Source organism: Notolabrus celidotus, chromosome 3 (assembly GCF_009762535.1).
Source record: "Notolabrus celidotus isolate fNotCel1 chromosome 3, fNotCel1.pri, whole genome shotgun sequence".
In the NCBI taxonomy this organism is placed as follows: Eukaryota; Metazoa; Chordata; class Actinopteri; order Labriformes; family Labridae; genus Notolabrus; species Notolabrus celidotus.
The window spans coordinates 16,914,663-16,930,041 of record NC_048274.1 but is presented as its reverse complement, the minus strand read 5'-3'; the positions used below and the strand labels follow the sequence as shown (position 1 = coordinate 16,930,041).

At 40.7% G+C, this 15,379-nt stretch overlaps 1 protein-coding gene and 1 long non-coding RNA gene across 2 annotated transcripts in view; one reads left to right on the top strand and one right to left on the bottom strand.

The window, feature by feature from the left end:
- Window positions 1-15,379, top strand: part of LOC117809984 — a 137,391-nt gene that overhangs the window by 35,651 nt on the left and 86,361 nt on the right. The gene's annotated exons all lie outside the window — the stretch shown is intronic.
- Window positions 4,807-14,601, bottom strand: lpcat2 (lysophosphatidylcholine acyltransferase 2). The gene is made up of 14 exons (XM_034679504.1): window positions 14,310-14,601; window positions 13,716-13,858; window positions 11,882-12,099; window positions 11,473-11,585; window positions 11,223-11,283; window positions 11,013-11,071; window positions 10,599-10,633; window positions 10,403-10,457; window positions 10,010-10,092; window positions 7,953-8,078; window positions 7,707-7,860; window positions 6,977-7,075; window positions 6,208-6,349; window positions 4,807-6,078 (listed from the first exon to the last, which is right to left on the bottom strand). Exons 1-14 carry the CDS (start codon window positions 14,418-14,420, stop codon window positions 5,900-5,902), a joined length of 1,578 nt encoding a protein of 525 aa, XP_034535395.1. The 5' UTR covers window positions 14,421-14,601; the 3' UTR covers window positions 4,807-5,899.

Genomic DNA, 15,379 nt, shown 5'->3' with positions numbered 1-15,379 from the left:
TGGTTTTGGGCATTTTGTCTTTGATGATTGAATAACTGCAGTGATGGTAAAGCAAAGGAACAGGTAACAAGAAAGGATAACGTGTTATTACTGTTATTCTCTCTGGAATGACTTCTATCCTTTTGCACTTTGTTTTGTATTTTCAGGTATCTGTAGCCAAGAATGGCCAAGTGAGGTGTGTTGACATCATGATTGTGTATGACAGAGAGTGTGTTTGTGTACCGTAGCTTAATTTCATGAAAAAGTAAGTAATAAGAGGGGCCTCAGAAGAGATGCAAAGCAGGTGCACATGGCTGGGAACATTTTGAGGAAAGAAATCTGAACTGATCCTGAATCTTGAATCCGTTGTTGTTTTTTTTAACCTTGAAAGATGTAGAGTAGTGCTTGAGGCAAAATGATATCACTCTTCACCTTTTACCTCAATCATCCTGGCTCTTTGCAAACATTTATTGACACCTCTCTTTTTTTTTCCCAAGGTCCAGGCTCTCCCATGTTGACCTTAACATTAGAAGCTAATGAAACAAGACTCAAGCAGTCACAGTATGACCCTCTTAGTTTAATGCGCTTGGTTATGGTCACAGCAAAGATCTTAAATCCCTCTCTCTCTCTTTCTCTCCTTCCGTAATTTTTGCAAACGTTCACCCCTTCTTTACATGAACCAACACTAAAACAACAACAATCCTCCATATGCACACTGTATCACAACCTTTCACCCACCTTCTCTGTGTGTTTGTGTGACCTCACAGTTTAAATCTGAGCAAAGCCGTCTAACTCTGCCATTAGTGTCAACCCTACATCATAACAAGCGTCTTTATTGCAAGTTTTACGATACAACTGCTACTTTGTGGATTACACTGCAAACGTGTGACCCAGGCTTCTAAGAATTCCTTGTGCTCTCCCTTAAATCAGTGATGGTTTCACATCTTTTTTTATATAAATAAAAATAGCCAGTTGTGTCATTTCTTTGACTTAAAACAGCAGGTCATTAACCACATTGTAATCAGGTCATGGTGTTAGCATTGAGTGGGGCTTTTTTTGTTCTGAACCCCATTAAAAGTCTCTGGTTTAAATCTCTCCAAGCGTCACAAAAGGAGGAGTGTCATTAAGCTTTGCTCTCCGGGCTTTACAAGTATCTGCAAAGATTTAAACCCTTCAGCAATGTTAAGTCTTATTCCCATGTTGTATACATTCATTGAGCAGATATAGCACTGTGGCTCAGCCCTGCAATAGAGAACTTTTTAAAGAGTTTCACAGCACATCTGGGAAATGCAGTGTGCCACCAAAAAAGTGTATGGCCAGTGAAATGAGCTCCTCATCTCGTGCTTCAACCAACACCTACATTCCAGAATGAACCTGTAAGAATGTGACACCATTGTCCTCAAACTGCTTACAATAATAAGCAGTTACCTTTGCAGTCTCCTTCATCTATATATCAAAGACTTTATCTTTTAGCAGGTCGCACCCTTTAAGTCCCAGATCCACTGGTGAATGAAGAACACAATAGGGGGTACACATAAGTTGAGTTTGAATGGTGGCTACTACTTAGGGGGCACAAAAAGGGAGTGTTGACAGCAGAAGGATTGGCTTGATTTCTGTTTGAACAGGAAGAGTCCTTGAATGAAAAAAGAAATGTTTGATGGATTAAAAGATCTAGACTGAAGATTAGAGCGAGACCAAATTTGTGCATTTTTAAGCCAACAATGACATTTCTCTTTTTCTCTTACATAATTGTTGCATAAGACTTGTAGTTGCAGGGACAAACACCGCAACAGACATGTAGTTGTAGAGACATAGACACTACAACGTATGCTTTTAGTCCATCCCTTCCAGGAAGTATAAAAAAAGACTCATGAGTTACACTGACATTTTCCTTGTCTCACACTATGTGAAAGAAGTTGTATATAGGTTTGTTTCAAGAATATACAAAATCATGCACCTTTTTTTGAACGGTCTAACTGACTGAATAAAAGTCTGTTTTTCACAACTATACTTTGACCCATCCTTGAATGTTTCACAGGACACTTGTTGCCAGTCATCCAAAAAAACATTCTGGAACTGAATCAAACGCAGAGATGTGAGACACCCAAAATACAGAAGAAGGAAACAAACCTGTTGTGCAGACACCGGCATTGGACCACTGATGGTTTATACGGTTCCCCAAAACCTTGCCCTCACCGGGACCTTGACTGTTTCTGTAAACCATCACATAGGAAATGAAGAACAATCACTTTCCTGAGAGAATAATAGCAGAGAAAAATCAACAAGGTGTCATCTGGTGCGATAAGGAAACATAACAATGAGGTTTGGAGGAACTCCCTGAGGAGCTGAAGGAGACGGCTTGCCAGGCCTGAGCCTGCGAGAGTCAAGGGTGGTGGAAGATTCGTCCGTTTGTGGGTGTGTGATCATGAATGTGTAAAACTACACACTGCTTACCTCCTATTTCACCGCTAAATTATCCTTCTTACACTACGCAGCTGGACAGAGGCCATATCTGCTCTGTGCAGAATACAAAGTAGTAGGTTCATCTGTTCAATAATGATTGGCAGCTTTATTTATAATCAATGTGGACTTCAGCGACTTTAACAAAAGCCAGTGTGTTTTAAAGGATATTTGTATCAGGAAGCCTACGCTTCTTCTGTTCAAAAAACATATCCGCTGTAAGCATTAGATGCTTATAGATTTACTATTAAAGTTATTGTTTATAGTCTTTCTTCCAGCATTTCTCTAACCTGTAAGCTAATCTGAATTCATGCTGCTCTAAATGTTTAGGCCATACATCCATGTTCGTCATGCAGGACAAAGGAAAGGTCACCAGAGTGTATACACACCCAGGTATCCTGTTGTTATAAGCAGGAAAATCTGCTGTATAGGAGCATTGAGCCAAAATAGCATTGAATTCTTCCTCTTGCACAACTTTTCGGAAATATCCTGGTGCCAACGAAAAACTATTTGTATTCATTTTTGTTGATTGATTGCACTGACCATCAGTCTTTCTGTTTTTAGTTGGCAACTCTGATAGTCTCTTGTGATGTATTTGTAGAGCTCTATAAATGGTTTCATAATTTTCTAGGGTGAAAGCATCAACTCAAATTAAATGAGAAACTTGGTGCAGTAAACACAGTGTTTACCCTCTCCAAGTCAAAGCCTTCATCACTGTACAATAAGTGAAACACTCCAAAAAGTTCTCTGAATAACCTGGCTGACAGGTGGAGTGGAAGCCAGCTGGGAACCAGCCTTATTTAGCCTGAGAAAGCCAGTCCTTCTGGTTAAACTGAGGCACCCTGTGTGTCACTCTAACTTAACAAGGCCTGTCACTTCTGACCTTTCCTTCCAGCCTGGCACGGTGAGCCCCTCATCCATACGAGGCCCGTGTCCAGCTCAGGTCCACAAACACAGGCTGCTCACTCACTCGGGTCCCGAGGAGACAAAATTCGATTAGCAGCACGTATCTCTCGCAATCTACTGCGACAGGATCAGCCCGCAGGCAGACCTGAAATGGATACAGCAATATACAACAGCCATGCAGAGTATAGAGGGAGGATGGAGGGGTGGGTGGGACCAGAGAGGAGAGTCAGAGCTGTGGGTAGGGATGGAGTCGCACTGCAAGCATGGAAACAATGTGATTTAATTGATTCCATGACATCTCATCAATTTTGATTAAAATGAAATGAGCCTCTGTACGTTTGAAAAGGTTAAAACAAATTGAAGGTGGAAATAACAGCTGGTAATCACAGTTTGTCAGCGGGCATTTAATGAAGCGACCCACTCTCAATCATTCATTTCAGTCTCCCCTGTGTATAAGGAGCAAGCTAGTCAGTGTGTGTGTGTGTGTGGTAGTGTGTTGTTTTTGGAAGAGTCTATCTTACAAGGTTTACACTAACATCATGGCATTCTTACATTTGAATTTATATATGAGAAAATGGATTAAGACATAAAGGATGTATAGTCAAAGAGGGTAGAGAACTCCTTTATTACAAAAAGGCTACTTTTTGGTACAAAAGGAAGATAACATTTGATGGACAGTGTGTTGTATTCAATTTTGAAGAAGTAAGAACAAAGACAAATATTCACATTTCACAATCTGTCTCAAGTAACCCATACTTAACATCATTCACCCCAAAAGTCTCCTTTTATATATTATCTTGTTATTAAAAACTGGATCATAGGCAGAAAGACACAATAACAAAAAGTAATTCACTCTATTCTTTGTCAAGCAATCACAGCACACGATATTTGAACTGTTACTTACTTGAAGACAAAGCCAAGACTCTGTGCTTTGTGCCAAACAAATGATAAATCTTGAAAAAGTGTCCTAAAAGTATTAAAACAATAGGAATTGTTCATTTAATGTGTCATATCTTCTGTTTAGGTGCTTGAGCTAATATGACTTAATGTAACCTTTGATTAGAACATCTGCTTGATGTCATCGATGATTTAGTTCCAAGCATGTTATGTTCTGAAATATGGTGCTAAAATATCCCAGAAAAATAAATAGATCCTCAAATGCAGAAGGTGGAGGCTAGGCACACCTGTGTATTCTCTAAATCTTACACCTCATTGTTGTATAGCTCCAAGTTAAATTTAAAGAAAAGGCCAAAACGAAAAAGAGTAAAAAAAATGGAACTGTTACTCACAAAGCAGCACATTAACTTAGTCATACAACAGAAATATAAAATGTAGCTGCTGCCCTCTGGTGGCGGTGTAAAGAACTACAAGTACAACCAGTGGCCTCATTGTGAAATGAAAACATCTTTGAAAGTTGTTACTGATTTGCATACTGGTGAATCTAGTAAAACAGCGCAGGAGTGAAATTTGTATTCTTGTTTTATTTTACAAAGCAAATTTTGCAGTGTTAACAAAAACGAAGAAAAAAAATCACATAATTGCAATGCACATGGATTAATAATAACGGTGCTGCTTGTTAATCTGAAAGCATACCCCGCTGGAATATACTGTTGTGAAGCAGCACTGTTGGCTTTTTGCTCACAAATTGCCCTATTTTCAGTGGTTCATTTGCTTTAGTAAACTTAAAACTGTGCAGACGTGTTGCTGTCTCAGCAACAACATTCTTCAGTAGAAATGCAAATAGATACACATGCAAAGCAAACCTCTGGCTAATTATACAGCCATCTTACAAGGTCTGTGTCCCTGAGCGCTGGAAAAAAGTGTAATGCGCAGCATGTATGCTCTTCGTAGACATAGTTTGGATACAGAACATCTGTGGGTTGCCAGAAAGGAAAGATCTTAATAAAGCTTGCTGTACACTAATTAACTGCAACACAGAAGCACAAGGACTGTTTGCTTATATTTAAAAAGGTGTCGGTTTGGCATTTTTTTTTCACTCACTTACAGAAGACCACAAAGACAAAAGAGAGAAACACAAAGCTATGTTCATCCCAGTCAAAGCAAGGGTAGGCTCAGGGCACGGAGAAAGATGGATCCAAGGCAGAAACACGGTGAGGCAGTTTACAATGATGTGGATAAAATATTGAAGTACATCATAAAACACAGTCACTAACATTAAAAATCTAAATATTGCAGGGTTTACACAGTTAAAACACTGATGAGTGCCCATGTGAGTTCTGATATATTTTCATATGATTAGCTTTTCATCGGTTTCTTTTTTGTGGAGAAAACACACACACAATCAAAAGGATTTAAGAATTAAAAAAAAAACATTTTTTGTGCAGTAGCTTCTTTAACATCTCTATAAGGCACTAAAATTGAATGGTAGCACTCTAAAAACCTTCTATAAAAAAGACAAGCTCATGACCTTTTAATATGGCTCCACTGTGGCAATTGACTTGATTTTTCTAACAGTTGTTGGAGGGCAGATGACACTTTTTCATTTTCCTTCTCAGTGCACTAAATTCAGAGGTCTGTCCCTTAGAGAGATTTCTCAGTCATCTTTTTTGTCAGAGGTGCTGTCTTCCTGGTTTCCCTCTGAACTAGCCTGACCAGACAATTGGAGATCACCCGGGCAGGCCTCCTGGATCGCTTGGTATCTCTGAAGCTCAAGGTATGTAGTGAAGAGCTTGGCGTACTCCGGATGTGTTGTGGCAAAGGCTTGAAATTCACCTGGAAAACACACAAAAATATCCTTGTATGGTGTAGCTGAGGTTAAGACAAGACCTTTTATTCCTGGTGAGAGAAAGTATCAAAAATTACAGTAGCTTGGCATCTGACATTTGTCTTGGGTGTACTCACTGAAGGTGATGAAACCAGAGCAGTCAGCATCAATCTCCTTGAAAAGCTTAACCATGTTCAGATCCGACACACCCAGAGCTGAGCGCAGCAGAGCAGTGAACTCCTCTCGAGTGATTTTCTCATCCTCATCTGTATCAAAAAGCTGCTCGAGAGAGCACAGAAACAGAGACATGTACAGTTCACTTAGCAGTTGTTTGCATGTTTAGGAAAAAAAACTAGTGTGAAATATGTAGATGGTGTCAACTAGAGATTGTATAAAAATGGGTAGATTTGTTTATACTCCAGTTGACAAAAAATAACTATCAACATCAAATTACAAAAAAGGAACTGTTTGTCTAAAATCACATTTGTCCTTATGGCCGGCAAAATGACTCCATGTTTTCTACAACAGACACGCATTGTTAACTTGACATTATCCAAGCCTCTTCTGAAGGCGGCCTCTGTTCCTCCTGCAGCTCTGCTGCTGTCTGCATGCAGTGCTCTACGACCAAATAAAGGCAGGGCATCTCAGCCAAGGTTAGGTTTTTTTTTCTTGCAAACTGCTTATTTTCAATGTGATTTAATACCTGTCCTGTGTGTATAGACAAGACAGCATTATATATATATGTTAGATAAACAATTTTTCAAAGTTGTACTTACAGGATTATAAATATTTAGAACTATATATTTCTTTAGGTTGATGTTCACTTTCCATTTGCACTCAGTGTGCAGTGCTACATTTTTCAGACCTTATTAGCAGCACAGTGATGTCAGAATATGCATTTCATACCTTGAAAGCCATTCGAAGAACGTCTTCAGTGTTTGCTGGTCGGCACAAGATGGTCACACCGATGACATATTCTCTGAAGTCTATAGTGCCATCTCCGTTCTAGACAGGGTCAAAGTGGCAGCAGTTTAACGGAGTCCGTAAACGCACAGTATCATGGTAGTAATACTTTATCCTATAGTGTACAGAATATATGTAGTATGGACACTTAAACTATACTATAAAAAAGCTGATTTATGCAAATTGGAATTCTTCATTGCTAGAAAATGAGGCACATACTGTATTTTCAGAGGAAGAAAGACTACCCTGAATCTGATTTTTCATGCTGTTTTTTTGCTTTTAGTCCTCTCCTCTCACACAAACCTCTGGCTCACATGCCAGGGAAGGAGGCCAAACTCTCTTGATCTTGGTTTTCTCCTCCAAGCTGAATAAATACTGAACCTGCACCACAGGTCCTGCCAAATCTACTTTCAGTGGTACACATTATGTGCAATCAATCAGACAACTTCAGTAATTATTAATGCGATTGGTTTGATTGGGTAAATTGAATAAAAAGATCATTGCTCATTATGTTCTTGACTGATATATTCATGATTTATTTCCTACTGGATGAGTCAGCTCTCTAACTGAGCCAAATAAACTCTAGTATTCAGCTGTCATTCATGATGGAGCTGTTCAGTGGATGAAGTTGTTCTGTTTGTGTAAATGTAAATATTTGAAATAAGTGCCTCACCCTGTCAAATAGTGCAAAGAGCTCCTCAAGAGCTGTGCTGACAGGGAGCTTCAGGAATCTGGCAAACTCCTGGATCGTGATCCTCCCTCCTTTACAAGAGCTGGCCATGCCTGCAAAGCTCTCCAGCTCCTTCCTCACATTGTCCCACTTCAAACTGAGGGAGCAGGGCACAAGGATCCATGTTTGGTTTAGCCATTAGTCAACACCTGGCAATGCTTCAGATGAACGTAAGTGAAATGTGCTTACTTGAGTTTACGGCTTATTTTGGTGAACTCCACCAGGCCCGCCTCCATGGGCAGGGTTAGCTCACCAGCTGAAATCATCAGGCGGCAGTCTTCATAAGTGTGATCTGTAACTGGAACACCCAAAGCCCTGAAAAGAGAGAGATTGCATGAACAGTTAGCTGTTAATTTGCTTATGGTGAATGTAAGGAGCTGGACAAACGAGGCCAGGAGGAAATGCAAATGTCCAACAGGTTACTGTAAATAAACTGTACAGTCATGGCCAAAAGTTTTGAGAATGACACAAATATTACATTTTCACAAAGTCTGCTGCTTCAGGGTTTTTAGGTGTTTTTGTCAGATGTTTCTATGGTATAATGAAATACAATTAGAAGCATTTCATAAGTATCAAAAGCTTTTATTGAGAATTACACAGAATTCATGCAATAATTCAATATTTGCAGTGTTGACCCTTCTTTTTCAAGACCTCTGCAATTCTCCCTGGCATGCTGTCAATCAACTTCTGGACCAAATCCTGACTGATGGCAGTCCATTCTTGCATAATCAATGCTTGGAGTTTGTCAGAATTTGTGGGTTTTTGATTGTCCACCCGCCTCTTGAGGATTGACCACAAGTTCTCAATGGGATTAAGATCTGGGGAGTTTCCTGGCCAAGGGCCCAAAATCTTAATGTTTTGTTCCCCAAGCCATTTTGTTATGACTTTTGCTTTATGGCAAGGTGCTCCATCATGCAGGAAAAGGCATTCTTCATCACCAAACTGCCCTTGGATGGTTGGGAGAAGTTGCTCTCGGAGGACGTTCTGGTACCATTCTTTATTCATGGCTGTGTTTTTAGGCAAGATTGTGAGAGAGCCCACTCCCTTGACCGAAAAGCAACCCCACACATGAATGGTCTCAGGATGCTTCACTGTTGGCAAGAGACAGGACTGATGGTAGCGCTCACCTCGTCTTCTCCGAACAAGCCTTCCTCCAGATGCCCCAAACAATCGGAAAGGGGATTCATCAGAGAAAATGACTTTACCCCAGTCCTCAGCAGTCCAGTCCCTGTACCTTCTGCAGAATATCAGTCTGTCCCTGATGTTTTTACTGGAGAGAAGTGGCTTCTTTGCTGCCCTCCTTGACACCAGGCCTTCCTCCAAAAGTCTTTGCCTCACTGTGCGTGCAGATGCACTCACACCTGCCTGCTGCCATTCCTGAGCAAGCTCTGCACTGGTGGTGGCCCGATCCCGCAGCTGTAACACCTTCAGGAGACGGTCCTGGCGCTTGCTGGACTTTCTTGGGCGCCCTGGAGCCTGTTTGGCAACAAGTGAACCTCTCTCCTTGAAGTTCTTGATAATTCGATAGACGGTTGACGGAGGTGCAATCTTACTCGCTGCTATAAACTTCCCTGTTAGGCCCTTTTTGTGCAATGCAATGATGGCTGCACGTGTTTCCTTGCAGGTAACCATGGCTAACAGATGAGGAACAATGGTGTCATGCACCATCTTCCTTTTAAAGTGTCCAGTCACTCAATCATGACAGATTGATCGCCAGCCTTGTCCTCATCAACACCCACACCTGTGTTAATGTGTGTGACACCTGTGTGTCATTGAAATTATGTTAGCTGGTCCTTTTGTGGCAGGGCTGAAATGCAGTGGAAATGTGTTTTTGGTGATAAAGTTCATTTTCAAGGCAAAGAGGGACTTTGCAATTAATTGCAGTTGAGCTGATCACTCCTCATAACATTCTGGAGTATATGCAAATTGCCATTATAAAAACTGAAACAGCAGACTTTGTGAAAATTAATAGTTGTGTCATTCTCAAAACTTTTGGCCATGACTGTACAATAAAGCTCCTTTAGTATCAGAAAAAAATGCAAAACTATTAGCTAAATGTATCTTTTGCCATCATATTAAAATCAACACTCCACCACTGTGCACTTATGTAGTTCTCTCTTTAACTCACGCATACTCCACATGTGAGGAACACTATTTATTTCTTGAAGAAGCACAAGTACTCATGCTTTCTTTTCCACTTTCTTGCTGTTTGCACTGAAAAATGCATCTTGACGTCTAACACTTACTGGGCCATGGTGTCTCGCACTCTGCTTGCAAACAGAGAAGGGGTTTTCTTCTCCTCCTCTGTGGGGATATGTGGCGGTAAGAACTGAAAAAAAAAAAACAGATGAGAAAGGGTCACAAAGGTTTCATATTTAGTTGTCTTTGCTTTGACGAAATAGCTAAATGGCAGTGCACTACAAGTAAAACTGAGATAATCTCTGTTATATATATGCTTTTAGGAATTTACTTCAAGTTGCACCTCCAGAAATTTCATGAATGAGGATGAAAAACTGAAAAATACATTATTTTGATATCTTCAGGTCATTTTTCTTTGTGAGAATAAGATGAACATTATCGAGACTGCTTGTAGTTTCTTCGCCATCATGTTAGGATGTTCACTAAGTGGGTGCGTTTACCTCTATCTCTACTGTGGTATAGAGCTGGCTCAGAGTCAAAAGCAGCAGTGTCCTCCTACACAAAACACAAGCAGACAATCAGTTACATACGTTGATCCAACAGCAACAACTGTCTAAGAAATATTAAGCAATATATGGCTGTTTTATGTAAGTAAAACATGAGACACCTCTCAACAACGGTTGAAAGAATACGTACGAGCTGAAGCCTTGCCAAGTCCAAGACACTGTGTCCTAGAGGGAAAATGTAATGCATAGACCTTCAGTAAACATTAAGACTGAGAAGTAATTATATAAAATACATGTCATTGTGTGATAAAGTTCGTCTTCTCGTGTTGCTTTCAGTCTATCACTCAGTAGCTGATTGGATTAAAGTCTGCCAAATTCTTAAAAACTGAAATGGCAAACACGACGTGCAGTACTTTTGGATTAAACTAATTATTCATGCAGTACCCCAAGAGGGTACATTTTATCTCTTGCTCACTTGCCGTCTGCCTACATATTAAAAGTGTTTTTTCTGTCTTAGTGTTCAGCACATCCTCTGATGATGACGTTTGCTCTCAAGAAGTGCAGTAAAATATATTAATGCTATATTACAACCACAGTCACTCACCAGTTTGTTGGGATACCTCATGAGCACAGGCTGCACAGGGACCCCTGGGATAAAGGCCCCTGAAGGATGGGAACACCAGTACAAAATAAGTCATGTAGGCTGCTGTTCATCATGGTGAATAAATGAAAGACAAACAAAACAAAACATCTCCATTCTTTAAAAAAAATGTAAACACCCTCCACATTACTCCTCAGTCTCTCTATAGCTCACCTTGTTTAAAAGTGATTAGACAGGAACGATTTGTACATGTTCCTTCTGGAAATATCAGGACCTGAGGATTACAGTGTCAATTAATACATGTGAAAAGTTACATGCTTTATAATCAACAAGGCAGTGTTATGCATCTGATGCAAACAACATGCTAACGGTTACAGAATTAGCTATGATCCATGGTGACACAAGCAGGGAATTAGGTAGTTTTGTTGTTGTTGTTGTTGTTGTTGTTGTTGTTGTGACAGACCTGTGGCCAGTTGCCCCCTGACTTGGCTCTGCTGTCAATCTCTTGGATCGTGTTCTTCCGGGAGTCCGGGTCCTTTCTGGACACCAGCACTGGCTGAAGGCAGCGCACAAATCCTAAGAGAAGGGAAAAAAACACTCTTTACTCTCTCACATTTTCCTTTTAAGTAGTCTAACAAAGCAGGGCTTTTTCATTGGATGCTAACTTACAGAAAAGAAAGCTATTAAGACAATTTTCAAATGAAATAAGCTATGTGGTGTTACCATTATCAGAAATAAACTAAATGAAAAACATATTTCACACCTCAGCATATTTTCACAAGTTCACACATGCTTTTAACTCGAGGCTGAGAGAGAACATAACACATAGTGACCACATGCTGACACAACAGAGCAAACTGAAAGAGTCTCACTGCCAAAGATGGGTGTAGCCAAGTTCTCAACACGGGAGACAGTCGAGGGCAGGCCAGCAACAATGCACACAATCCCATCAAAAAAGGTGGAGTGAGGGGCCACAGCCAGGATGGGGGCCTCACTACTGTTGACCTGCCTACCCTTGATCACCACTCTGAAGCCCATGCAGAAGTAGTAAGCCCTCCCCAGGGCACCCATCACTCTCCGACACATGAACCTAAGGATAACCAGAAGAGGATAGAGTCCTGATGAACAATAATACATTTTTACAGACTTTGAGCTTCACACATATCTTTCTGACACTTTGTCAGAGGAATCAGCGATAGTAAAAAATGTGTTCCTCCAAAAATCTGTAAAAGGTCTGAAATAAACCAGAAATGCAGTCTCAACAAATATTTCAAACGTGCCAATGACACATTTGGTTTTAGATTTTACATCCAGTGCTACTTTGTTACAAGGGGCAACATAGAAGAGTTTTAGTAACAGGAAGAGTTGCACCATGTGCTCACCACTTGTAGCCTCCTTAAAGTTGCAAACAAGTTATCTTTCACCAATTACTTCCTCAATAGTCAAGAAATGAGAAGACAGTCAAAGTGCAGACTGAATATAGAGCCGTAATGATAAGATCTGAGCAGATTAGTTTTACATGTGTAGTCATGTTTCCTCCCCACCTCTCTGACACCAAGATGAGAATCTGCTGGTTTTGAAGGCACCTTTTTTTTCTTTTTTAAAAAGCAACTGACTTTATACATTTGGACTGAGAATGGCTTGTAACACATGTTGTGAAACTAGCAAGAGAAACTTAGAGCTGAAAGCAATCATAGAGTTCATGGTTCATTAAAGTGTGCTGTTGGTTCTCAGTGGGATTTAACCTCCCATTACTAATCACTGGGAATCATTTAATACGATAATACAAACATCACAAACTCTTACTGAGGGCTTAAGCTGATAGTTAAAATGAACAGATGCTTATTAAAACAGTACATATATATACTATTTGGTAATCTAGTGAAAGTGCAGAAAAGATCTGGGCTTGTTCACAGCTAATCAGTGATCAGATTAACTTGAAACACCTTAAAAGTCTCTGTTTACTCTGACCTACACCCTGTTTGGTCATAGTATATTAAGGAATGTGTTGTCAGGTGATAAAAGAGTTCAACTGCTATCTGTAAAGCTGTTTTTGTAGCTGCTAGTGTTTGCATTAGTTCTTAGTTTAAATGCTGCACCCTGTCTGGTACTCAGGTAAAATAGATTATTTGCATTGGAAATTTCAATGCATGCATTATACACACAATGCATAACACATTTTATTCAATTCTATCAAAACCAAGATGAACATTATAGGATGAAAAATTGGTTTTGCCCATTTTTTAAGTGATAAATCACATTATAGCTCCTTTTATGGGAGCGGTTTATACCAGTCCTTTTCTGAGAATTGGGCTTAAGTAATGCTTGCTGTGCAGATATGATCTAAAGATGAGTCGGCAGCAGTGCAAGCCTCTGCACATTCTTCAAGTCATGTCAGGAACTATTATTTTGAGAATATGCTGCATTTGCGGTGTCCAACTGCCCAGTTTGAAGAACCAGGAAACGTTCTGCTTCTGCTGTGTGTGGCTTCAGCAAAACTCTGCTCCAGTAGAGAGAGGCTTCATATCTTAAAGGTTTTCATGCACTGATTTGGACATTTCAACTGATGTTTTATAATGCATATGCTTTAGGAAAGTGAAAGCATGTGAAATAATGTCACTACTAAGTTTGTATTGAATCCAGTTCCTGTTAGATGTGTTGCTCTGATGAAGACTGTGTTGCAGAGTGATGTGTTTGTGTAATTACCGTCTCCACCCTATCATTGGCTCCACTGCTCCTTTCAGAGGGTACTTGAAGGTTATGATAACTGACACCGGCCATGTCACCATGAGAACCAAGGACAGGAGGATGGCTCGAATTGGGACCAGGACAATTCCTAGGAGGACGCACTGCATGGAGATGGGTGCACACACATAAATATACACACACACACACACACACACACACACACACACACACACACACACACACACACACAATGAGAAACAGGCCTTTACCATAAAGGGAAGTCTGCTGTCAGAGTGAACTACACCCTTTGCTGTTGACGCTCCTCAGAGCAGAAATATGCACGACTCTGGAAATCCACATCACTGGGAGGCTTTCTAGAAAGTACACAACGGCTCTCATTGTTTGGTTGCACATAACGAGGCTGTGCAAAGCCTCGGTGCAGGAGATTATAGGCCGTGGTTGCACAGCAGCAGCCTGTGTGTATGTGTAATCTGAAATCAGGTCTAGCACTGACTGCGTGTGCTGCTCAGAGCAATGACTGTATATAAGAAAAAACGTCATCCCTTAAAAGCCTGCCTTTACATGACCACTGCACCAAAACGACATACTCACTTTGATTATAGCAGCTTTGGTGAGTTTGGTGTCTTGAACAAACGGGTTGATGACCGCAGGCAGCAGCAGGGATTGTTGCCTCGGCAGCGTGAATACTCGCTGTGGCGGCATTGCAGTCCAGTGAGAGAGAGCAAACGGGGAAATTATGTAGTCGAGGCAGCGTTATGTTATCATCTCACTTCCTCAACAGGAACCCTGGTCTCTCATTTCGTTTTCCCATATCCGACGATCAAACGAGCGGCCACAGACCCAAGAGCGATCGGTTCCGGGGACTGGCGTCGGAAGCTCCGCCTCCCAGCGTGGATACCGCAGGGTTCAATTCAGAGCACTGTAGGCTTTTTGCAATCTGCAGGTGGATTCTGCATCTACTGTCTGAGAATCCTTGCTTAATACGTGTGCAGGATGCTATTACACCATCTTATCTTTGAATGATTGCAAATCAGATGGAAGGGAAATCAGAACGAGACTGTCAGTGGTCATGCATAAAGGTTAATTTGTGGAAATCGGATACAAATGTATCCATAATTGTATCAATCTTTGCAGGTTTTCTTCTATACACTTGAATCTGTGCACGCAGCAGATGAGCAATTACTTTCTATTAAGACCGTTTTTTTATTGTTTACAAGCTGTCATAAATGTCCACGAGATGGCGCAGTTTCCTTTCAGAATCTCATTTGGTCCTGCCCTTAGAAGAACTCTGTTTTTAAGTTGATTATAGCAGTAGTAGGGACTACATTTTTTCTGGCAGTACAGTTGAGTACACTTCCGAGGTGAGAATACATTACTCAACAAAGTACTTTCATGTCATTTTACTTCACATCTCAACTTGCATGTTCTGTGGGGCAGGGGTTCCCAAACTTTTCAGCCCTCGAACCCCAAATTATAGGTGCCAAAGACTCTCGACCCCCACTGTTCCTCAGAGTGATCTAATGTGGCTTCATTTAGCTGGTCTGCAGCAAACTACCTACCTATATGAGCATGTGGCTGTGTTTCCTGTGCTGTTATGAATTAATCGACCGCTACTGAAGCTTGTGATTCTTAACTGTTCACTAACCCTAAACTTAGGAGTC

Excerpts from the sequence above, each read along its gene's own strand:
- lpcat2 (XM_034679504.1), bottom strand. The coding sequence starts at position 14,420 with ATGCCGCCACAGCGAGTATTCACGCTGCCGAGGCAACAATCCCTGCTG. Across the intron at positions 12,100-13,715 it reads CCAATGATAGGGTGGAGACG|GTTCATGTGTCGGAGAGTGA; the intron begins GTAATTACACAA and ends GGTTATCCTTAG. Across the intron at positions 10,634-11,012 it reads TGAGGTATCCCAACAAACTG|GACACAGTGTCTTGGACTTG; the intron begins GTGAGTGACTGT and ends TTTTCCCTCTAG.